At 33.7% G+C, this 26617-nt stretch overlaps 1 protein-coding gene across 8 annotated transcripts in view; it reads right to left on the bottom strand.

The window, feature by feature from the left end:
- NBEA (neurobeachin) overlaps nucleotides 1-26617 on the bottom strand; it is a 636767-nt gene that overhangs the window by 478625 nt on the left and 131525 nt on the right. For 7 of the 8 annotated variants that reach the window (XM_047756277.1, XM_047756280.1, XM_047756278.1 and 4 more), the window contains exons 11-13: nucleotides 11879-11987; nucleotides 1903-2055; nucleotides 20-188 (exon numbers count right to left, since the gene is read on the bottom strand). In XM_047756277.1, the coding sequence (XP_047612233.1) occupies nucleotides 20-188; nucleotides 1903-2055; nucleotides 11879-11987 (431 nt within the window). Of the gene's footprint in view, nucleotides 1-19; nucleotides 189-1902; nucleotides 2056-11878; nucleotides 11988-14248; nucleotides 14355-26617 lie in introns of all 8 variants that reach the window. The other variant, XM_047756282.1, reaches the window with a different exon arrangement.

Here is a 26617-nt window from a genome sequence, read left to right as displayed (position 1 = left end):
GTAGAAATACGGCACTTACCTAAACCTTTGGGTGTAATGCCACTACTGTCAGCAGGATTAATGACCCAGTAGTAATATTTTAGTGTGTGCATTAACTGTAATACTGTTCCTACTCTGCGAATGGTGGTGTAAATGGTAGCAGTTCCAATAAATTCAGCAGACAAATACGTGTATAGGGAAAGCTGAACCTAACACAGAATGTTAGCAAAGTATTAAAAAAAATTTTAAATGCCTTAAGTATTTATATTATAAATATACATTATTCTAATTTACATGTAAATTTTTAAAGTCCAAGAAAGAACCATTTATTTTGAGGTTAAAATAACTTTGTTTAATGTTATCTACATTATAAAAAATAATCTGTGATCAACACATTCTCATAAAATTAATTTTACTAAATGTAATCTAATAGTTATTAACAAGAAAATAATTTTAAATGACTTAATAATTGCACTGAAATTACCTGATAAGAAGGTCAAATTATTTAAAAAGCCAACTAGAGGAAGGCCCTTACTCAAATATATTACAGCAGTTCAAAGAAACAGAACCTAATGAAATCATATTTGGAAAAAATACATATTGTTGACAAAGATCATAAAAGTTCACGCAATTTCAAATTTTCTTAAACCTATTACTACAGTCTCAGAATCTAACCATGTAAGTGTACAGATGACACATTTAAACACCTTATTTAAAGAGTGAACAGACTTCAGTTTTGAGTTTTGGCAAAATAGTTAATATGACAAACCATAATAAAAATTAGAACTTAAACATTATTTAACCAAAGTTGTGTGGGACATTTGAAGATCATAAAAGCCAGCTCAAATTCATGAAAAATGTCCCTCATTACTGATTTCCACTAGAATATAAGAAGGCTAAATTTAGGTGTTCAAAATAATAAAAATTTTATGTCACTAGCTAAAAAATGTATGTATATACTTCTTTCAAAACATATTTTTACATACTATGATATAAATTTATATTCACAATAAAAGCAATTTTCCAGCCACAATGATTATAATTATCATGGTAGAATTAGTTACTTATTATTTTCTCTTTTTCTAGCATTAATTACTGGAGTCTCTTTATTGGAAAGGTATGAATCATATCTAATGACATCAGAATGCAGTCATTACATCACATCTAATTTTTGAAATCTTTTTAGTGTTGAGTTTCAAGACTTTCTTGCATATTCTTAATGTTATTTATTGCTATTTTCCCTGATTTTTTGTTTTAAAAACTTTTTAACTAAAAAAATTATATAAATATCAAATAGATGTACCAGCTGTTATTATTTTTCCATATTTGCTTTACTTCTCCTCATATTATAGATACAAATATATAAATATATTTTGATGAAATGTTTGAAAGGAAGTTGCTGATATTCAGACACTTCACCATTTAATATTTCACAGTGTAAATCCTTTAAGGACATTCTCCTACATTCACCAAAATACAATTCCACTACTCAGCAAATCTAACATTTGTGCAATACTAATGTCTAATTTAGGGTTCATAATCAATGTTTCTCTACTGTCCCAATAATTTTTGAAATTGTGGAAAATACCTTCTAATCTATTATTTATTTATTATCTATGATCATTTAACAAAAAGAAGTATGGCTTCAACATTTTTTTTAGCAACCATCACCACTATCAAGTTCCAGAACTGTTTCATCAGCCTATAAGGAAATAATTTTTAACCATAGTTTCATTTATTTTAATATCTACATATTTACTATTTTGATTTCTGATACTGCCTAACATATCTGCTTCAGATTGACTGCAAAATAAACTGAAAAATCCAAATGTCTCCCACTGATAATTTAGCTCCACTAACAATAATTTATATTTATAATTTATAACAGTACACTAAAATAAAATGAATGAGATTAAAATGTACCTTTGCAGGTGTATGTATCCAGATGGCTGGGTTGAATAAAATGTGATCACAAAGCTGCTTCAGCAAAGGTGCTCCATGAGATAAACCATCAAGGTATTTTGCAAAGGATAAAAATTGCTCTAGGACAGCTCTAGTTATATGAACTCTTGATGACTAAAGAAAGCAGAAATTCAAGATGAAAATATATAGATTATCAAACTGTAAAATTGCTGTCTTAGAATAAGTACATATGATATTTCCATGTGTAATTCCTAATACTTTAAATATAAAATGTAATATTTTACATTTTCTTTGCTCTTCAAAATTTAATTATCTTTAGAAACCCAGAATTTTATGATAATCCTCTAAATGATAGTTTTATTTGAAGCCCTTTCCAGGACAAATGCAGATAAATAACTCAAGTTAAATAATGCCACTCTAAAATAGCTAAAAATAAATTATGAATAAAATGGTTTCATTACATTTATACAGAAATTGACTAATTGGAAAAGATCTTAGCGAAAATTAAAATGCAATACCATTACTATCATGACAGTCTATACATACACATACACACACACACAAAAGACACTGGGAAAGAGAAGTGCTGAATTTCACTAGCTCCAAACCAAACCAAAGTGAAAATAAATAGACCTTGCCATTACAATGATTCCTTTCTTCTAAAAGATAAAAATGAGTTTCATGCTGACAAATGCAATGCATCTTGCTTTATATAAAACCTCTCTGACCTTTCAAATCCATAGCATTTGAAAAAGCAGATCTCACTTTCCTAGAAATACTGTTCTCCTTTGGCCTTCAGAACCCTCAGATTATTCTTCAGAATCTTTTGCTTAAAGGATAGAAACTGCTGAAGGTTATTTATTTGGCCTTCATATCATAAATACACTCTTCCTATATGATAGTTCATGCTCCACAACTTTATATATAACATTATCTCTGCCACGCGTACTCCCTTCAAGAATTTTTAACCGCCATCACCAACAGAAAACCTATCATCAATGGTATTTACATAAACAACAGACTTTCCAAAAAGACAACAGACCTTCCAATGGTATGTATGTATGTATTTTTCTGTCTTTTGTCTTTTTAGGGCCGCACCTGCGGCATAAGGAGGTTCCCAGGCTAGGGGTCTAATTGGAACTGTTGCTGCTGGCCTACGCCACAGCCACAGCAACCTCAGATCCAAGCCGCATCGGCAAACTATACCACAGCTAATGGCAACACCGGGTCCCGAACCCACTGAGCAAGGCCAGGGATCAAACCCGCAACCTCATGGTTCCTAGTTCGATTTGTGTCCACTGCGCCAAGACGGGAACTCCAATGGTATTTAGATAAAAACCAAAACTTCAAGTTGCACTGTCCAATACAGCAGCCACGAGCCAAAGGTGGCTACTGAGCATGTGGCTAGTCCTAGGTGATATCTTCTATAAATACGTATACACTGGATTTGGAAGGGATTTGAAAAAAATAATGCAAAATATCTACTATTCTTTTTGTTGTTGTTGAGTATATGTGGATGTGATAATATTTTGGATATACCAGTTTAAATAAAATACATTACTAATATTAATTTCACCTATTACTTCTTACCAGAATAAATTAAACAGTATTTGAGGTGTCCATTGCATCTTATTGTACAATGTTACCCCAGCATTTTATTTCAGATGAAAATATTATAGAATAACTGCTTTTCATAAAAGTTAACAATCTGGGAGTTCACATTGTGGCTCAGGGGGTTGAGAATCCAAATAGTATCCATGAGGATGCGGGGTTGATCCCTGGCCTTGCTCAGAGGCTTAAAGGCTCCGATGTTGCCCTAAGCTACAGTATAGACCACAAACACAGCTTGGATCTGGTGTTGCTGTGGATGTGGATTGGCCATCAGCTGCAGCTCCCATTCGATCCCTACCATGGGAACTTCCACATGCCACAGGTGTGGCCCTAAAAAACAAACACGCAAAAAGTTAACAATTTAAACTCAAATATCAAAAAGTTCGTCTTCCCACATAAATCTTTTTCATCGTCTAGAGTTCCTTTGTAGCATCACCGTCTTCCCTGGGGTAAACAATCACCTACCACTCACCCCTACAGCACAAATCACACCACATCTTTATCTCCATGATCTACTGATTGAAGTCCAAATTTATCAGTATAGGATAATTAAGGTCGAAAAGGAATTATGTTGTCTTACCAAGGTGACTTCTCATATGGTGTGCTTATATTTATCATGCTCATTTAAAGGGCAACTCAATAAATTTGACCTAAACATACCATGCATTTTCATACTTCTACATAAGGGGGTCACAAATTCAAATAACTATGATAGGCAAGCAGTTAAAAACGATGTATGAATTAGGAAAGGAACTAATAAAGAGTAGTGAGGATATCTAAAGGAAATAAAATTCAAATTAAAAAACTTTTTCCCGGGATAGACCATGATGGCTAATAATAATACAAAAACAAGAATGTAGATATGTATGCTGCGTCATTTTGCTGCACAACAGAAACTGGCACAACAATGTAAGTCAACTATTGGAATAATAACAAAAGTTTTAAACTTTTCGCTGAATTAAACTATTTCTTTGAGCCAGTTTGCCATGCACAACCCCAAAGTGTTTCAGCTGCTTTCTCTATCCTGCTCCTTCAACTCCATCTCCCTCACATCCATTTCCTTCACCTAAAGGTAAAGCTCAATCCATTTCACTTAGTCATTCAGAAAATGCACATGTTGAGCACTTACTATTTGCCAGGTACTCTCCTTGGCACTGTGAAAAGAACAAAACTGAAGAAAAAAAATAAAAACAAAAACAAGTCCCACACCCTTGTAGAACTTACCTACTAAGTGAAGACAGGAGCATAAAATAAATTAAAAGGTAAGATATGTAACATCTTGTTAAAATACAACAAGGATATGAAAAGAACATGAACTGGGCAGAAGAATCTGTGGAACAATGGTTAAAAGACGTTTTACTGAGAAGGTGATATTTAACTAGTTTGAGCAATGATGTTGTATTAGTGTATTTGATAAAATATCAATGGTAAGTGAATCATCAACAGCCCTACAATATTTAAATTGAGCCTTAGAGCATACGTTTACATGAAAATTTCATTATCATAGAGGAAATGATCCTAGCAAATAACTATTATTTTAAAAAAAAAAAAGGGCAGGGGGACCAAAAAAAAAACAAATATTTAAGTTTAAAAGAGCAGATTAGGCACTCATTTTAAAGAAACTTTAATGAAAAACAATACTTTTAAATTCTAAAATATTTTATTCATGGATAAGGGAATAAAATTAAAGTAAGGGAGAAATGTTTATGTAAAGCTTCAGTCAGCTCCTTCACTAGTTATAATTTCACATAGCTTAACTTATACATTCTATTTTTATTGTAATAATGACTTCAAGAACATTATCTGATATATTAAACTTTTATGCTTAAAAATCTGTTTCTATATAAATAGCCCTAGTATCAACCTTTAGTCCATAAAAATTGCCATGTGTTAAAAAGAACACCAAAGTGATATAAAATTAGATTGACCATTGTGAACATATTCATTTGAAGAAGTAATTCATAATCTGGAAAAAAGTTTTTTAACTTTCCCTATTTTATTAAAAGTTATGCCAGAAGCATCATACAAGGCCTCCCACATTACTGAAAAAAAATGTCAAATTTTTTTCACAGCTCTTAATGCTGCTAGGTAACAATATTTAACTCTAAAACTGATCTTCAGGAAACATTTTCCTAAAATTGCGTTTTTGTGAGTTCCCTGACAGCTCAGTGGGTCAAGGATCTGGCACTGTCACTGCTGTGGCCTGGGTTAATGCTGTGGTGAAGGTTTGATCCCTGGCCCAGGAACTTCCACATGCCACAGGCACAGCCAAAAAAAAATTTTTTTTTAATAAAATAGTTTATTTTTTTACTGGCCCACTCAAAATACTACCAGATATAAAAAGAATGTTCTCTTCAATAGCATGTTACCTTTACCTGTAAGTATGTAGTACTTATTCCTTTTGTCTTGAATTACTGTTAGTTATTCGCATATCTTTCCTGATATAAAAAGGGTACTACCTTATTCATCTTTTATCTGTCTAATGCCTGCCATAAGTCCTCAGTAAATGTTTAACTGAATTCATGTCAAATTCAAAAACACACTATGAATAGAACAGATAAAACAGATTAAAAGAGGATGAAAGGAAGACATTCAACTCTGTTTTAATGTGCTTACTTTGATTTGATTGCTTTAAAATATTTTTAATTTGGTATTTGCTTTCATTTTCTCTAGTAAAGATATTATAAAAAGAGATTTATACTTGGACAATTTGTAGTTATGAATCTATAAAATGCCAGCTCTGAAATTTAAACTATATGACATTACTTTTACGTGGTAAGTGAATACACAATGGGCAAGAAGTATTATGTGAGGTAGGACTAAACATATTTGGAAGTAGAATCTAAGAAGCTAGATAAAGCAATTGTATAATAACATCTACATCTGAAGTAATTAAAGCAAATAGGAGTGATGGATGTTACAGAGAAAAATTGCTGTTCAGAAAAAAAGAGGTCTTTTTCATACTTAGAGCAGCCCATAATGGAATGGATTGCTGGAATTTTTCATGTTTATTACAGAAACCATTCTCTCTCTGTATATATAGAACGTGTTTATGCATCACACAAATTGTGGGAAATTATTTTAATTAGTAGAGGTATAAAGTAGCTGATCATTATCCATTTTGCTCCTCTCCAGATACCAAGATTGAGCTCTGAATAGCCTAATCCACTGTAAATCACTTCTGCCTACCGTTGTTGGGCAGAGGCAGATAATGATTAGTTGAGAGACCCAGCATCAAAGTTGTATGAAAATAACTGGTTCAAAGTAGGCCAAGACCTAAGCTGATCAATCAAATTAGAGGGAAAGATCCTGTCCAATAATTGGGAGAAAGGAACTTTCTCTCCATCTAGATGGAAAAGCTCAGAGTACCAAGTACGCCTGGCAACTTCACACGAGCACAAAGAAAAGTAGCTATAGCAGAGCAGACACACACACACACACACACACACACACACACACACACACAAAACTGAGTCTCTGATGACAAAATTGATATTCAGACAACAAAACCCTACGTCCAACTCCCTAGATATGTTTTGCTGGCTGTACTGATCCACTTTCCAAACTTCCCCAGCCTATTTCCGTGCTTGGGAGATGCCCTTGTCTCCTGGCTTTCAGTTGGGTTTAACTAGATAGAGATTCTAGCAGGAAATAAAGTATTGGAAGAAAATGAAGTCTGGGGTATTCATTTCCCTGGCTTCACACTTTGGGGTCAATATACTATATTCCTTTATTAAAGACCACACTCTAGTTAGATACACTTCTCCTGTAGTAACCATAACTTTTTATTTGAGTTATGCTACACACTCCTCTGATCTCTTCAAATTTTGCTGATTTCCTTTAATAATGCTCACAATTTTTGAAAGAGCCTTGCAATAAACTATTCAATAACCAAGTTTTAGTGTAGCGTCTACTTCCTACCAGGACTATGACTGATAAGCCACACAGTGCTGGACTTTCAGTTACATTAGCAAGCTTACTTCCTTAATGTTTAAGCTTTCTGAATCAAAGGGGTTTTGTTCGTTTCTTTTTTATGGCCACATCCATGGCATATGGAAGTGCTTGGGTGAGAGATGGAATCTGAGGCTCAACTGTGACAACGGTGGATCCTCTAACCCACTGAGCAGGCCAGGAATAGAACCTGTGCCTCCTCAGGGACCCTAGGCTCTGCAGCTGGATTCTTAACCTACTGCACCACAGCAGGAATTCCTGAAAAAAAAATTTAAATCAAGCAGAACAAGAAAATAATCTCTAAGTTTCCTTCAAACTCATACTTTGGCAAAACAAAAATACCTTAAACGTTTTTCATGAAAGAGTCTAAATATGATGAATAAGAAGGCCTCTCATTAGACTACATTCTTCAATAACTAACTTACATCTTCTAAGGAGATAAAGCTAAGTTACAGTTAACTATTAACTGGTTACTAGTTGATGATAAAATAAAAATGGAACATTTTTATCTATAGCATTCATCTGGCAGATGACTATCTAAAAATAAAACATGTGAACATTAATCTGAGAAAAATGAAAATACTTTCTTTTTATGTAGTCAGATAAATATGCAAGTACTTTTCATTTCTTTAATTCAATTCAACAAATATTTATCAAGGCAGGCACACTTTTAGGTGCTAAAGATACAGCAATAAGGTAAGAAAAAAAAGGTTGTCACTGCTTTCATGAAACTGAGGCCTACATTCTAGCAGAAGGAGGCAAAAAATAAACAAGTACAGAAAATGTCAGATTGGTGCTATAAAAAAAGAAAATTAGCAGGGTAGGGAGAGTCATTGATGGTTATCAAAAGAGTACTATTCTAGTGAGAATAATCAGAGATGACCTTTCTGATAAGTTGTCATAAGCAAAATCCTGAATGAAGTGTAGAATAAAGTCATGTGGATATCTACAGAAAGAACAGCCAAAAGCAAAGGGAAAAGAAAATGCAAAAGTCCTGAGATGAGCACATGTGTACCATCTCAATTTTTAAGGGAAAGGTCTGCAAACAGGGCTTTATACAGTCAGTACAAAGCTGACTGCAACACAGAAAGAAAGAATGAGAATGGTGAGAGACAATGTCACCAGAAGTACAAATTTATTTTGAGAAGGATGGACTAGTGGGATTTGGAAAATTTTAAAAGGACTACTCTGACTGCAAGTGAAAAATGGACTGTGGGTACCTAGGGAAAGATGATATTGGTATGAATAGATGGTACGAATGAGTATGGAAAGGAGTAGACTGGTATGTAGGAACTAATCACTGATTCTGAATGTTTTAATACTAAAGCAAAGATAATTTTCTGCCAGTCTAGATCTAGCATGTGAAAAATAAGTTAAAAAGAATTAACATTTTTGGTATGAACTACTTGTGAATGGTAATGCTAGTAACTAAGAGAAGACTAAAAAACAAAAGATTTGAGAGGAAAATCAAAGGTAACAGTTTGGCTAATTTTGAACTGTTAAGCTTATTAAACATGTAAGTGGAGCCAAACACAGAGACTAAAACTAAAAGGAGATGTTATAGTTGAAGATAGACATTTGAGAGTGATTAGTATTTACAGAATAAGGAAAGCTAAGGGAATGCCAAACTCAAACAGAGTAAAGTGTAAACAGAAAAGTAAAAAGGTTTCCAGAATCAAATGCCAGGACACCAATTTTTAAATCATCTCTGTAATAAACATTTCATAAAGAAATATGAAAATAGCCAATAAGTAAATGAGAAGATGATTAACAACATTAGATATTACAGAAATGCAAATACAAAGTAATAAACCATTTGACACCCACCAGGAAGAACAGAGTAAAAAAAAAAAAAGAAAGCGGGTAATAACAAGGGTTGCCAAGGATGTGAAAAGACTGGAAACTTCATACACTGCTAATGGGAATGTAAAATGATGGAGCCACTTTGGAAAGCAGCCTGGCAGTTCATCAAATGGTTAAACCTAGAGTTAAAACAGGACCCAACAAATAAATTCATAAGTATCTACCCAAGAGAAATAAGAACAAATATCCACACAAGAATTTGTATAGGAACTAAGAGCTAAAGACAGAAACAACACAAATGTCTATGGACAGGTTAGACAAAATGCAACATATGCACACAATACAATATCATTCAGCTTTAAAAGGGAGTGAACATCTACTACATGTGACAGCATGAATTACATAAACTTTATGCTAAGTAAAATAAGTCAGATTCAAATGGACAACTATTATATGACTCCACTTATACCTAGAATACTCAAAATCATAGAGACAAAAGTAGATTACAAGTTGCCTAAGAGTGGGGTTCTTGGAAGGAAATAGAAAAGTTGGCAAAGGACTTAAGTGCTTTACAGAAGAGAAAAAAAATGCTTTTTCAATAAACGGATATGAAAATATGTCTAATTTTTTTTTTTTTTTTTTTAGGGCTGCACCCGTGGCATATGGAAGTTCCCAGGCTAGGGGTCAAATCGGAGCTATAGCTGCCAGCCTACACCACAGCAACACCATATCCCAGTCGTGTCTGCAACCTACACCACAGCTCATGGCAGCGCTGGATCCTTAACCCACTGAGCAAAGCCACGGATCAAACCCAAGTCCTCGTGGATACTAGCCGGGTTCGTTACCACTGAGCCATAATGGGAACTCCAAAATATGTCCAATCTTATTCAAAATCTAAAAAATGCAAATTAAAAACACATAAAAATATTTTTATACCTAATAAATTGACAGCATGATTTTAAGAATACCAATTATGAGAAAGAAGAAAAATGTAATGTTTTTTATTTGATTTGCAGACCTTTCAAATTTCTAATTTTAAGCTAAGATTTAAGTGTGAAAGAATGCTCACTTTAAAATTATCCTAGTAAACTCTCATAAACAGATGAAAAGTATATTCAAGAGGTAGCTCCTGACAACAATCTTGTCATACACAGTAGTGTTACAAAGGTATTTAATAATATCTAATTCATGCAAAATATAATTTAACATAAATATTTAAGTGATTCTTAATATTCTAGATAAGGGAAAATAGTTTTCCATGATTAAAAAAAATCAAATATCCTTAATGAAAATTTTTATAATGTTACTGAAAAAATTATCTCAATAAAGAAATGCTGCCTATAATCAATCTATTTAATAATCTACCTCTCCTCTACGACTAATCCTTTAAGAAAGAAAAGTACTTGTTTCAAAGGGAACACAGTTTGGAAGAACTTTAAATACAGAAAAACCCGAGGTTAAGAAAATTATTTCCAAAAGTCCCCTAAATACTATTTCACAAGGGAAAAATAAGTTTATTCCTCTTAGTTGAGGTCTCACCTCTGTTATTTCTTACACAGTTCTATTTATAGAGCAGCTGAATGTTAGATTTAACTGATAAGAAAAGGTCTGGAAGCTAATGATGGTGATAAATATTTCTTAAGGCAAAATATTATTTATGACATCCCAGTTTACTTGAGGGACGCCACATGATACAACCAAACTCTTGTGGGACCATAATCAGAAAATCAGCACTCATTACCATAATAGTATATTTGTGACTAAAGCAAAGAAGCAAAAAAACACCACAGGAGTTCCCGTCGTGGCGCAGTGGTTAACGAATCCGACTAGGAACCATGAGGTTGCGGGTTCGGTCCCTGCCCTTGCTCAGTGGGTTAACGATCCGGCATTGCCATGAGCTGTGGTGTAGGTTGCAGATGCGGCTCGGATCCCGCGTTGCTGTGGCTCTGGTGTAGGCTGGCAGCTACAGCTCCGATTCGACCCCTAGCCTGGGAACCTCCATATGCCGCAGGAGTGGCCCAAAGAAATAGCAAAAAGACAAAAAAAAAAAAAACCACCACAAATGACACAAGATGGGAAAAAGTAAATCCACCTAATTTGTATTATTTACACTATGTATTGATTACAAAAGATGCTTTAAATATTCAAATATATTAAAAGCAGGAACAAAGCAAAATACAGTGTTTCTGTGCTACAAAATATGCATTTTTTTACCTTATAACTGTATAATACCGCAAAAACAGTAAATCCATTTAAACTAAAATTGATGAAATTTGTAAGAAGCTTAGTTTGAATGTAAAAATAGCAAAGACACAATCGGAAAAAAGAATTAAAATACTTCTAATTTCAAATAAAAGTAGAGAAAATAATTTCTCCTTAGTTTCTGTTTTTACACAAAATGTCTTAATTATATAGATTTCTAACACACAACTTAGTTCAATGTCTACACATACGTCCAAGTGCATAATATAAAGATGTTAGCGAATGGACCAATAACATATCCTCTGCACAGTCAATGGAAAGAGAAACCATAGAAAAAAATATAAATAGTGATTGTCAGTCGTCCATCTGTGAAAGCTACCCAATAAAATCATCAATACATATCACTTACCTTTTCAAGTAAGTAGCCAATGACTAAAAAGCCTTTTCCACCCAGCATCTGTTCTTGCATGGCTACTGAACTTTTAAGTAGTTCAACCAGGAATGCCAAAAGAGTAGCACTGCATGTAAAGTACAGATAATTCCATTATATAATCATCAACTTTTGACCATAAACATAGTATTCCATTTTTGTATTTTATTATTCCAAAAGGGTAACAAGCATATTCAAATCTAATCTCTATTTTTCTATTATATCTTACATTATGCAAGAATACATTTTCTCACAAGCATGAGAAAATTAGTTTTCTTTCTTTAAAATTAAACATTATATAGAAACACAGCTGTGGAGTTTTTTTTTTTTTTAGCATTCCAAGGTAAAACATCAAAGTTTATCTTTACACATATATTTCCTGCTTCAACAAAATCTAACATAAGAAACACACCCACAAATACTGCAGTTCTCCGTAACACTTTATCATAATACTCATCTGAAAAACATGCTATCTTAGAGAAGTATAACTATGTACACAATATTTCTTTGGAAAAATAGGCCTATTTTTTAAAATAAGCTTTTCATTTAGACCAATTTTTCAAAAACAACTTATATACATTTAAATATCCAGAAACATGTGCGATGTATTACTTATACCTATATATGCCCTCAGGAAAGTTTATGAGAGCAAAGAAAATAAGATGATTTATGTATATTGAAATAAAAAGTGGTAATTAATTACACGATGTAGACACAAACACATAAAAGCACCCAAAGATATGTGCCAAAGATAAATCACTTGATATGCATATGGAACAAAGGAAGAAACAAAAGGAGAATAAATGACTGCACTAAGTTAAGCTTGGTTAATGTATTACTTCACAAAACTACAATAAAACAATTTTCAACCAGCAGCATTTATACATGATAGCATTCCTAATTAGTAAAGTATATATTTCTTCATTATATATGCTTACTGCAGTTTATAACAATAAATGACTATAAGCCAGACTTTATCAACAATTAAAATATCTATTTACACTGCTTTACACTGTACCCCAAATTATCTATTTACATTCACATAAACTTCTAAATATATTTTAAATGCTAAAAAAACTTCTTTCTTCTTAAAATTAAGGACTTTGGTAATGAGGAAAACTTGAAATTTATTTAGGTTCAAAATTAAAGTTATTCTGTTTTCTGGATTAATCCTAGCTCTTCAGGTTTCAATAGGATTGACAACACAATTCTCTGATAAGGCAGCTTTTCTTGTTCAAACCAGAAATATTCTCATAAAAAGAATCAACAGCAAAAATAGCATCATTATTATCATTATAAAAATTAAGATTAATGGATTACATGATATCACCTAGAAAAAATTATAGTATATCTGTAAATAAAGTACTTCATTACAAGAAATTAAAACTCAGTTATATTAACTGGCCCTCTATCTTTAAACCACAAAAAACCCCAGTAAACTAGTACTGCAAATCAAGGATACTCTTCTACTTTGTCCTAAAGTCAAAGACAGACATTTACAAGAAAAAGACAACTACCAAGGAATGTCTTGGGATTTTTTTTTTAATGTTTCTGTAAAAAAGAACAGCTATTAAGCAATCTACTCCATTTTACATGAATTGTATCAATAGTCAAAGCCACTTCACAAGTTAACTGCTTAAGGACGATTACACATAATACGTCTGCCTAAGTGTTTGAAAAGAATAGAGAAAACTACCGCATAGAGATTACACAACTTCCTAATTTGTTCATGGAATTCTTACCTGTACCTAAATTAGTGATTTAGGGGGAAAGATGACTAAGACTCCTAACATCCCTGCCAAAAAGAAAGACTAGAAATGCCTCTCTACATAGGGTCCCTATGGTCCATGGGAAAAAAAAAATGCAAAAAAGCATTTCTTAGGATAAATCGCCCTCCTAAATAAAACCATACAAAATTACAAAGATGCCATGGGTTTTTTTATTTTACATTAGGACTACTCTTTCTCAAAAGTCTAATGAATTAACTCAAACTTCTAAACATAGTGGAGTTCTATTACAAAATCAGGACTACTCTTTCTCAAACATCTAATTAACTCAGACTTGTAAACACAGAGGGGTTCTATTACAAAATCAGAAAATTATCATTCCAAAATATTAATATACAACTATCCATATAATGTTAATTTCACTTCAACTTTAACAAGTGAAAAGTCAAATGCATTTGCTAACAAAATATTTTTAATTTATACCTAAACCCCAATGCAATAGCAATACTACATCTTTTCAAAAAATCTTTAAAAATAAGTATATTTGACATGGTGGACTTAATAGTAAATAGTTGGCCATCTTCGAAGAGGTACATTTTCAAACATAATTTAACAAACTTACCAGTAACTAAAATGCATCGGATTGCTGCAGGGCTCACAATAAACTTGCAAAATTCTGTGTACTGCCATACAAAATTTCTCTCCATTCTTGCCTATTTCCAACTCCCCTAGATACAAAGGCAAATATAAAGGATACTTCAGCCCATTCCTATATCTCCTACATACCACTTCCTGTCTAGACACATCAGTTCATCTGTAGAGGATCTAAATATATAGGATAAACCAAAAATCAAGTATCTGTGTCAGCCAAAACTGGTATACACAACATAGAACATTCTCTTGAAAAGTATAGCAATACCTAGAAACGTATTTTCACAGGAAAATTTTACTGGATAGACAAAAAAGTATTTAAATTTTATCTCAAAGTAAAATTGCTAAACTTTTCAATAGACAGTACTGTAATATATGTTTGGTAAGTAGCAATTCTACTCTAGGAATGGAAAAGGGTTTTTAATCCTGTCTCCTTTTAAGGAACATGATGCTATTAATCTATCTGTAGGGTTACTTCTTCAAATAATTACTATCTTCTGATTCTTAATAAGCTTCAATTAAATTAGGAAATAATATTTACTTTAAATATCATGCTAATAAAGGGTTAGGACTTAAGAAAAATGAAGGAAGTAATATAACAATACTTCTAATGACTTAGCATATTTATATTCTTGCTAGAGCTTTCTGGTCCATGTTATTAAAGAATTATCACAAAGTTCTTGGCCCACAAATACCTGGTAATATTAAATAACTATCTATGAACATGACTCATGTTTGTTCCTAATGAAAAAATATGTACTGTATCTAGAATCCATTAAAATTTATGGAAATATAGATTTTGACTTGATTTTCTCTATTTCAATGTTCAATATTTTTAAAAAAGTAACTAATGTAGATAACTCATGTAATGTGATCCCAAAAGTTTTGTTATCTTTGAGTATTTTATTATTTAAAGACATAATTTATCATAAAGATAGAACAAATTTAAAACTAAAATGATTAAGATACAACCTAAGTTCAGTTCAAAGGCAGTTGTTACAGTACTGGCTTTTCAGGGTTTTTTTGTACTGAAATAATCAAAGTACCTCAGCTAGATGGGCTATTTAAATGTATTAAGAATAATGGAATTAATAAGGTAAAAATTAAAGATTCCCTCTAAAATTCAACACATCTCTCACATAAAGGTGTTTTTAATCCCTTCAGAAACACTACAGGCAAAAAAAAAAAAAAAAATTTTTTTAGAATAAATTCTCAGTTAGATTAAGTTCCAAAAAGTATTAAAGTACCAGTAAAAGGGGAAAAACCTTTTGACTTTTTCATAAAGTCTCATCTCTTAGGAAGCCTAATTTAGTATGAAGAAATACTGATATCTTGCAAAAGATGACCAAAATATGTAAAATATCTAATACCATAATTTCTATGCTAGTTCTTTCACTATAAAATTCCTCAAAGATGAGAGTGATCATAGCAGGAATAAAACTGTAAAAGAAATCAACTCAAGTCCATACCCAAGATAATTTCACACGACATAAGTAATTTCCAGTAACACACACACAAAAAAATCTCACAATAAATTAGAAGAGTTAAATTCCTTCACAGTTCAAATTAGAAAAGTCCAAACCAAAAGTTTCTAACTCCAGGTACATTTGTCAGTCACTTTTAGACAATGTATTCCTGAATATGATATCTCAAAAGACCACTGCCTAACTGCCTACCTAGGCAATAAACCCTAATACAAGAAACTGTCACATTCATCAGTTCAGACATCAAGTGGAGATACATGCCGAAATAAGTAAAACACATTCATCTGCAGAGTCAAATAAGAAAAACAGTGAAATGCAGTACAATAAAAATGTGAGGACAGATGAAATACACTGGGTAGCACATGAAATCACTAAGCCTCCCTTAGCCATGAAATCGCTCCTCAGTAACCTCTGCCTTTTCTTTCAGCCTGATAAGGAGACAAGCAGCCTCATAATTGAATTGCCATCACTGTCACAGCTATTTAAGAACATTCTTCAAAGGTCCTCTTAAAAGTTAGGCTGTAACACTTTTTAACCTTCCTTCATCTGGTAACAGATTTTAATCTTTACGTCTCATCAGCCTACTTTATTTCTGACAAAATACATTATAGCAAAAAATCAGACATTTATAAAATTTGATTGAAATATGTCTTATGATGAAATGAAGTTTAAAAATTTGTACATGTAAAGGAATTAATTCCAGACCTCTTATAGTATTAGTATATAATAATTAGGAGTAGTTCCATAGTTTGACAACCAAACAGCCTTTTGATCAGCTTTATTCATAATTCTCTTTACATAACCAATACATATTTATTAAAAGCCTCCAACGTAAAAGAAGTAATTCTCAAAGCTTACTAGTTTATAAGTTAACCCCAACCAACAAATATTCGCTTACAATGCTCTAAACGTCCTAGGCCCTTTAAAAAGCTTTCTGGAAGTGGCAGCACCACTATAGTAACCATGTAAAATCTACTGATAAATGAGTACTTTACAAATTTAACGATATAACTGCTTGAGGCCTAAGAAGTTCAAAGTTTCAAAGAACAAACAGGTTATAATGACAAATAGGTTATCTTAACTATATATGTATACTCAAGAACAAAACATGCATAGCAGAGAGGCCAGCCAGTCCCCGGGTGCTGGCTCTACTTCCAGCCAAGCCCCAGACTATTTCATAGAAGCAAGATTAAAAGTATAACCTATAAGTGACGAAGGTGCCAAATAAATAAGTATTAAAATAGGTAGCTACACCATAGAAAAATGAAATATTCACTTGATACTTAGGCTTTACCTAAGTCAAGGAAATTTCTATCCTTTTCATAATGAATTTCATTTAAAAATGATCATGCAATAAAACCAACTTCTTTATTTCATTTGTGTTTGTGTGTGTATAATTCTGGAAATTATACATATTTAGATTTTTACAAATAGATATTTAGATTTTAGATTGTAAATATCTATTTACAAATAGATATTTAGATTTTTACAAATCCACTACAGTCAAGATACAGACACACACACACACATTCATTTATCCTATCCATTCACACTTTTTTAATTTTCAATTTTATTTACATTCATTTTAATTTTTAGTTTTTTATTGAAGTATAGTAGATTTACAATGCTATGTTAGTTTCAGGTATACAGAAAACTGATTCGGTTATACATATACATACATCTGTTCTTTCTTAGATACGTTCCCATTTAAGTTACTACAGAATATTGAGTAGAGCTCCTTTTGCTATACAGTAGGTCCTTGTTGATTATCTGTTTTATATACAGTACATCTCTTTATACTTTTACAGTCACACTCTCCCAACAGCCAAAACAAACTTGGGTAAATACCTCTCTCTCATATGGATGTATTTTTGACTTTTTGAGTTATGTCATAGAGATAGAATCACACAGTAGTTAATTTTCTTAATAAGTCCTCCTTGACCTCAAAAAGTTGTCTCTGAAATTCTCCAAGTAGCTGCATATGTCAAGAGTTTTTCTTTTCTTTTAATTTCTGAATAGTACTCCATTATGTGAATAGACTACTAGAGTTTGGGCACATTTGAGTTGTATCTAGTTTACAGCAACTGTGAATAGGATTACTACAAACATTCACATAAATGTATGAACATTTGTAATTCATATCTCACAAACACAAACCCAAGAGGAAAAAGGCTGAATTATATAAGTGTATGCCTAATTTTATGACAAACTGCCAGAACTGTACCACCTGGCAATCCTACCAGTAACATGTTCCAGTTGCTCCTCATCCTTGCCAGTACTTCACACTGTGAGTATTTTTTATTTTGGCCATTCTAATAAGTGTGTACTTGCATCTCATAATGTTTAAAATATATTGCTTAATGATGAACATCTTTTCACGTGATATTCTGACATCCTTATCCACTTTTGAAAAATGTCTTCTCAAGGCTTTTGACCATTTCTAAAAACTGGATTTTATGCTTTCTTACTACCAATACTTGAGAGTTTTAAATATACTCTTGATATAAATCATTTGTCAAATCAGTTATTTTCTACATGTACCATAAATCTGTATTATGTCTTTTTATGTCTTTGCAGAATAAAAGGTTTTAACTTTGATGAAGCCAATGTCAAATTTATCAAATTTTTCTTTTAAGCATTAGACTTCTAGCGTCACGTCTAAAATGGCTTTGCCTAGCCTAGATCACAAAGATTCTCTCCTATGTTTTCTTCTGAAAGTTCTATAGCTTTATATTTTACATTTACAGTTGCTATTTGAGTTAATTTTTAATAAGGTATGAGAGGTTGAGGTTTATTTTTAGCATAAAAATTGCTGATGAAATCAATGTCCTAAATAAAATTATGATATAATGTGTTCACGTATAAGAAGACTCAACATAGTAAAAATGTCATTAAATTGATCTATAGATTTCACACAATAGCAGAGAAAATTGTGGCTGAATTTGTTGATATGGACAAAGTCTATTAAATTTATCTGGAAAGACAAAGTAACCTGGATAGCTAAAATGATTCTGAAAAAAATTGAGTTGGAGGAATTATACTTACCTGACTTTAAAACAACATAAAGCTACAATAAAGAAGATGGCATGGTATTAGCCAAGTGACAGACACATGTTATCAGTGGAAAAGAGTCCAGAAATAGCCACATACAAATATCGACAACTGATTTTTGACAAAAGTGAAAAAGCAATCTAAGGGTAGAAAAATAGTTCTATGCATCAGTAATTTATACATTTCAGGATACAGATCCAGTACAGGTCTCGAAAATATATAAATTTTTGAAAGTATTTTAAAGGTATTTTTAATTTGGTTTCTTACTATACATTGCTAATACAGAAACATATAATTTTTGTGTGAGAATCTTGTATCTTGCAAAATTTCTAAACTTGTTTACTAGTGCTAGAGTTCTGTGTGCTAATTTCTTAAAAATGTTTTAAATAGACAACCATGTAATGTATGAAAAGGGACAGTTCTATTTTTTCCTTTCCAATCTGTATGACTTTTGTTTCTTTATCTTGCCTTATTACATTGGCCAGGACCTCTGATTTGGATCAGATCCATGCACATATAGCTCAGGGATGAATTCATACATAATTCTATAGTTACCTTCCCAAGTTCTTTCCTTTCTGTGATTTCTCTGATAATTTTCAGTTCTGGGGTCCTCTTTTTGAGTTTTGCTGTCAAAAGGTTAGGCCTTCAGTTTATTCACTCTGCTGTGCACTTCAACAATTCTACCCACATCCAGGGCAAACCAAAAATAAGAAAGATAAAACAAAGCAATGAAAAGATTCCTGGTTCTGAACTTAAGGAGCCACCAGTTCATTTTACCAAATAAAAACCTGAACAGACTGAAAAACTGATAATTCTTCTAAGAGAAGGGAGAACAAGGGAAAACCAATACCCTCAAGATTGGAGAGATGGATAAGAAACTACAGGGAGTCATTAGTTGTCAGAGCAGAGAAGCACAAGTGGTGAGTTCCATGCAAACCAGTGCATAGGTAGAAAAACTTGACCTATAATTGATGAATTGCTGAAAGCTCAGTGTTTATACAGCTCCCACAGTCTCAGAGAGGCCCCCACATTTATTACAAGATTTATCTCTGGAAACTCAACAAGGTTCCTATAGTACATATCAGAAGAAAATTCTCTCAGGCTTCCAGAAAGTGAAGGGAAAGGAACCATTTTTAAATACACCAGAGCACTCTATTCTTAATAGGGCCTGCCCTCAGGAGAAATGAGTTAACCAAGCATAGCCTGCTGAGATATTATGAAAGCCTAACTGACCTAGGAAGGCAAAGTCCAACTGCTGCTAGCTCTAGTCATCTTTCCCTACAAAAGTGGGTTGAATAGAACTAAAAAAACACTCATGAAGCCCACAGTCCAGAGGCACAGGATCACCAAAAGACTATGATGTAATCACAGGACTACAGGATGCCTCCTCTCCCGGATGCTTCATCACCACATTACTAAGGGACAACTTACAGCACTTCCTTTAACCAGGTGCATCATGTCTGACTATCAAGAAAAAATTACAAGGCACCCCAAAATGCAAAAACTAACTTTGAAAAGACAATGAAAGAATAAAATCCAAACATGGTTGGAATGTTGCAAGTAACAGACAAGAAATTTAAAACTATGATTAATATGCTAAGGGTTCTAATGAATAAAATAGACAGCATGAGAAAATAAATGGACAACATAAGCAAAGATATGGAAATCTTTATAAAGAAAGGAAAAGAAAGGCTAGCAATAAACATTGTCACAGAAATGAAGAATGCCTTTGATGGGCTTATTAGTAATAGACTGGACAAGGCTGAGGAAAAATCACTTCAGCTAGAGAAGATATCAACAGACTCCTCAAAAACCCAAAACCAGAGAGAACAAAGATTAAAAAGAGAACAAAGAAAATTCACGAAGGAAGCCAGAAGGTAGAAAACAATCTTACCTATGGCAGGAAAAAGCTAAGAATTATATCCAACTTCTACTCAGAAACCATGCAAGCAAGAATAGAATGGAGTGAAACATTTAAACATTGAGAGGAAAAAAAAAATCAACCTCAAATTCTGTACCCTGCAAAATTATTCTTCAAAAGTGAAGGAGAAATAAAGACTTTCTCAAACAAAATTTGAGTAAATGTGTTTCAAATAGACATGCCTTACAAAAAACAAGCAAACATCAAATAAAAACCCATCCAAAAATGCTAAAAGAAATCCTTTAAGAGAAGGAAAATAATATAGATCAGAAACACAGATCTACATATAGGAAGAAGACTAAAGAAGGAACAGTGAAGAGAGTGCCTTTCATACAAAATCAGCCTTTTCCAGAGTGGCGAACACGGTTTGACTGTGTTCCTAGCTGGTTAAGTTCACTAAAAGCCTCTAGGTTACACAAATTTGGCAACTCAGTGGCTCTATAAGTCTAAATATACCAGAAGCCTATTTGGGGAAAAGGCAATGGTTGCTTTCTTGTGGAACCCACCATTGGCACTGATCTTTCAGTGAGAGGCAAACAATTTGCAAGTAGGAAGCTAGAAGCCTCTCGTCTGTGCCATTTGCAATCTTGTTATCATGAGGGTATCAGCCGAGCTAGCTAGGGGCTACAATTCCACTATAGTGAAGAGAGCACCTTTTCATACCACATCAGCCTTTTCCAGCATGGAGAACACATTTTGAGTGTGTTCCAAACTACATCAGCCCACTGCAAGCATCTAGTGCACATACAGCATTTGGCAGCAGAGCGGTTCTATAAGCCTAGATACACCTGAGTCCCATGTGAATAAAAGGCAAAGTCTGCTTTCCTGTGGAAACCACCAGGTTTCTTATTCTAAGTGTAATACAATTGCAAGTAGGTAGATAGAAACCTCTGATTTTTGCCATTTCTGATCTTGCTATATTTTGGGTATTGGCCTAGCTAGCTATAGGCTGCATTTCCACTATGGGTTGCATTTCCACTATAGTGAATAGAGCACCTTTTCATACCACATCAGCCTTTTCCAGCATGGAGAACACATTTTGAGGCTGGTGTGCTTTCACTGAGTGTAATAATACACTTATAAGTAGGGAGCTAGAAGCCTCTTGTTGTGTGCCATTTGTGAGCTTCCTATCTTGCAGTTATCTGCCTAGCCAGCATTTCCACTATAGTGAAGAGAGGGCCTTTATTCTTACTTTCCTGTGGAAATCACCATTGGGGCTGGTGTTCTTTCACTGAGTGTGATATACTTTGCAAGCAGCGAGTTAGAAGCCCCTTGTTTGTGTCTTTTGTAAAACTGCTGTCATGCAGGTATCTTCGTAGCAGGCTATGCACTATTTTAAGCTCACAGCAAGCATCTAGAACACACACAGCATTTGATGGCTATGCAGCTCTATAAGCCCTGTTATACCTGAGGCCTTTGTGGAAAAAAAGCAAGGGTTGGTTTCCTGTGGATACCCCCACTGGGGCTGATGTTCTTTCACTGAGTGTAATACATTTTGCAAGTAGGAAGCTAGAAAACTCTTGTTTTGTGACATTCATAAGATTATTATACTCAGTGAAAGAACACCAGCCCCAATGGTGGTTTCCACAGGATATCAACCCTTGCCTTTTTCCCAGCTTTAGATGATGATAAAAAAGAATCAACCTTCTGGGAGTTCCCACTGTGGCTCAGTGGACAATGAACCCAACTAATATCCATGAGGATGCAGGTTGGATCACTGGCCTCACTCAATGTGTTAAGGATCTGGCATTGCTGTGAGCTGTGGTGCAGGCTGGCAGCTGCAGGTCCAATTTGACCCTGGCTTGGGAATTGCCATACGCCATAGCATATGACCCTAAAAAGCAAAAAAAAAAAAAAAAGAATCAATTTTCCAAGAAGACGTAACAATACTGAAGGGTGTACATCTAACAACAGAGCATCAAGCTATGCAAATCAAAAACCTCTACAATTTTAAGGAGAAGTAGATGAAATCATTATCATAGTGGGAGATTTCAATACCCACTCTTAGAAATGGACAAGTACAGGTGTTAGAAAATCAATTAAGACATAGCTGAACTCAACAAGAGTAACAAACTGCTGGAGATAATTGATATTTTTATATTACTTCATCTAATCACAGCAGAATAAACATTCCTCTCAAATGCACATGGAACATTCCCTAAAATGGACCACATTCTGGGCCATCAAATATATCTAACAAATTTAAAATAATGGAAATTACTCAATGTCTACTCTCAGATTACAATGGAATTAACTAAAAATAAATAACAGAAAGATAACTGGAAAATCCCATAATGTGAACATTAAACAGTGCACTTCTAAATAACATGTATCAAAGAAGAAATCTTAAAGAGATATTAAAAATTTTTGAATGAAATTAAAATGAAAACACAACTTATCAAAATTTGTGGAATAAAATGAAAGCAATGATTACTGGAAAATTTATATAAGTGAATGCTGTGATACTGTTATTTAAAATAAGAAATATAGGAGTTCCCATTGTGGCTCAGTGGTTAACGAATCTGAGTAGGAACCATGAGGTTGCGGGTTCGATCCCTGGCCTTGCTCAGTGGGTTAAGGATCTGGCGTTGCCGTGAGTGGTGTAGGTTGCAGACACAGCTCGGATCCCGCGTTGCTGTGGCTCTGGCATAGGCCAATGGCTACAGCTCCAATTCGACCCCTAGCCTGGGAACCTCCATATCCTGCGGGAGCGGCCTAAGAAATAGTAAATAAATAAATAAATAAATATTTGTTCTTGGTCACCATTTCTGGTATAGAGCTCCTAAAACTCTTGAAATTTCATAAGAGATGAGAGCAATAAAATGTCTTTTGTCATGTTAATGAAGTGTCTGTTCAAGTCTTTTGCTCATTTTTTAAAACTGGATTTTATTCTTTGGAACTCACTTAGAATATGAGCACTAGCTGCCAACACAACCAAATGTACAATTAGAGGGTTGGAACTTTCAGTCTGACCCTCCCATGTACACCCACCTCCAGGGAGGGGAGAAGCACTGTAGATTTCAGTTTGATCACTAACAGTCAATGATTTAATCAATATGCCTCTACTATAAAAACAGAAATAGAGATCAGTGGAACACGATAAAAAGCCCAGAATTAAACCCATGCACCTATGGTCAACTAATTTATGACAAAGAAGACAAGAACACACGATGGAGAAAAGACAGTCCCTTCAATAAGTGGTGCTGGGAAAACCGGACAGTTACTTGTAAAAGAATGAAATTTGAACACTCCCTAATACCATACACAAAAATAAACTTAAAATGGATTAAAGACCTAAATATAAGACCAGATACTATAAAACTCTTAGAGGAAAATATAAGACAAACACTATATGACATAAACCACAGCAGTATCTTCTCAGATCCACCTCCTAGACCATCAGACAATAAAAACTAAAATAAACAAATGGAACCTAATTAAACTTAGGAGTTTTTGCACAGCAAAGGAAACCCTCAACAAAATGAAAAGAAAAACCCACAGAATGGGAGAAAATATTTGCAAATGAAGCAACTGACAAGGGGTTAACCTCCAAAATATATAAATACCTCCTGCAGCTCAATACCAAAAAACAAACAACCCCACCAAAAAATGGGCACAAGATCTATACAAACAGCTCTCCAAAGAAGACAAACAAATGGCCAAGAAACACATGACATGATGTTCAACATCACTAATCCTTAGAGAAATGCAAATCAAAACTACCTTACACCAAGCAGAATGGCCATCATCAAAAAGTTTACAAACAATAAGCACTGGAGAGGGTGTAGAGAAAAGGGAACCTTCTTACACTATTGCTGGGAATGTTAACTGGCGCAACAGCTATGGAAAAGAGTATGGACATTACTCATTGCAGCACTATGGAAGCAATCTAAATATCCATCGACAGAGGAGTAGAAAAAGAATATTACTCAGCCATAAAAAGGAATGTAATAATGACATTTGCAGCAACATGGATGGACCTAGAAATTATTGTTCTAAGTGAAATTAATCAGATAGTGAAACACAAACATCATATGCTATCACTTATACATGGGATCTAAAAAAAAAAAAGGATACAGTGAACTTCTTTGCAGAACAGAAACTGACTCACAGACTTTGAAAAACTTATGATTACCAAAAGTGACAGGTTGGGGGAGGAAGGGCTGGGGGTTTGGGACGGAAATGTAAAATTGGGTTGTGATGATGGCTGTACAACCTTAAGTATAATAAAATTCACTTAGCTAAAATATTATGCCTCTAATAAAGCACAGGGCTGGGAGAGCTTCCAGGTCTATGAATACATGGAGGTACTGGAAAGGTAATGGAAGGTACAGGAAGGGTAGTGGAAGGACATGGAAACTCTGTACCCCTTCTGCATACCTTGCCTTAAGCATTTCTTCTACCTGATGTCCATCTGCACCATTTATCATATCCTTTTATAATATCTTAGTAATCCAGTAAGTAAAATGTTTGTCTAAATTCTGTGAGCCACTCTAGCAAAGTAATCAAATCTGAGGAGTGGATAGTGGGAATCTCTGAAGTACACATAACAACCTGGACTTGCAAATCCAAGGAGGAGGTTATTACTGGACTCCCAGGAACAATTTGTAGTTAGTTGTTCAGAAGCCTAAGTGATAGCCGGGGCTTGCAACTAGCAGCGGAAGGGGGCGGGGGCAGTCTTATGAGAGTGAGTCCTTAACCTGCGGAATCTGATGCTGTGTCAGAATGAGGTTAAATGATAGGATACCCAGCTAGTGTCATAGAAAATTCCTTGGTGGTGTGAGGAGAAAACCACCCCTCCAAATATTGGAATTAAGCACTCAGACCTCTATAATGTATATATAGAAAAAATTTTAAAATTTTACCTTAGGAAAGTAGAAAAAGAAGGGTAGACAAGATGCCCTTCGGTAGATGAATGAATAAACAAACTGTGGTGCATTCAGACAATGGATTATTTGGTGCCAAAAGAAATGAGCCATAAAAAGATATGGAGGTACTTTGACTGCATATTACTAAGCGAAAAAGGACAATCTAAAGGCCGCATAGTGTGTAATTTCAACTATATGACATTCTAGGAAAGGCAAAATTATTGAGGCAATAAAAAGATCAGCAGTTGTCTGAGGGCAGTATGAAAGGGTAGAACACAAAGGATTTTCAGGGCAGTGAATATATTTTTTATGATATTAAAATGATGAATATATGTCATTATACTTTTGTCCAAGTCTATAAAATGTACAACACCAAGAGTTAATAATTAACTACAGACTTTGGCTGAGGATGACCTATCAGTTTAGGTTCATTCTTGGTAAGAGAAATATATATATATACACACACATGTATATGTATATATATGTATGATTCTGGTAATTGATGTTGATAATAAGGGAAAGGGTTATATTTGTAAGGAGAGAAAGTATGTGAAAAATCGGGTTCTTTCCATTTTACTGTAAACCTAAAACTTAGAAAGTCTTCAAGAAAAATAAAAACTAACTTAAAAATTTAAAAATAAAAATAATGTCAAAAGCAATAGAAAATGTACAGAAAAGATAGTTACTAATTTTAATTTGGAGCATGTTGAGTTAGAGATACTTCTCACATAGTTTGGGTTTGTGAACCTAAACAGAAGGCAGCTAGAGAAAAAACTCTGGGAGTTGTCCACCTAGGTAATAAGACCATGAATCCAGAAACAAAATAAAATAAAAGCTATAAAGTTACAATGTGAAATTAACTAGAATCTCACAAAAAAATTAATTAGAATCTCCTGATGATGCCTTATTAATTCCACCCGCTGTATATAATGGTCATCAGTATCCAGGAGAAAGAAAGGGAAGAAAGCATGAAAACTTATGGAACTTATACCCAACTGCCACCAGAAATACTCTGG

This window comes from Phacochoerus africanus, chromosome 13 (assembly GCF_016906955.1).
Source record: "Phacochoerus africanus isolate WHEZ1 chromosome 13, ROS_Pafr_v1, whole genome shotgun sequence".
Taxonomy (NCBI): Eukaryota; Metazoa; Chordata; class Mammalia; order Artiodactyla; family Suidae; genus Phacochoerus; species Phacochoerus africanus.
The sequence above is the reverse complement of the archived record's forward strand: the minus strand, read 5'-3'. Positions and strand labels throughout refer to the sequence as shown.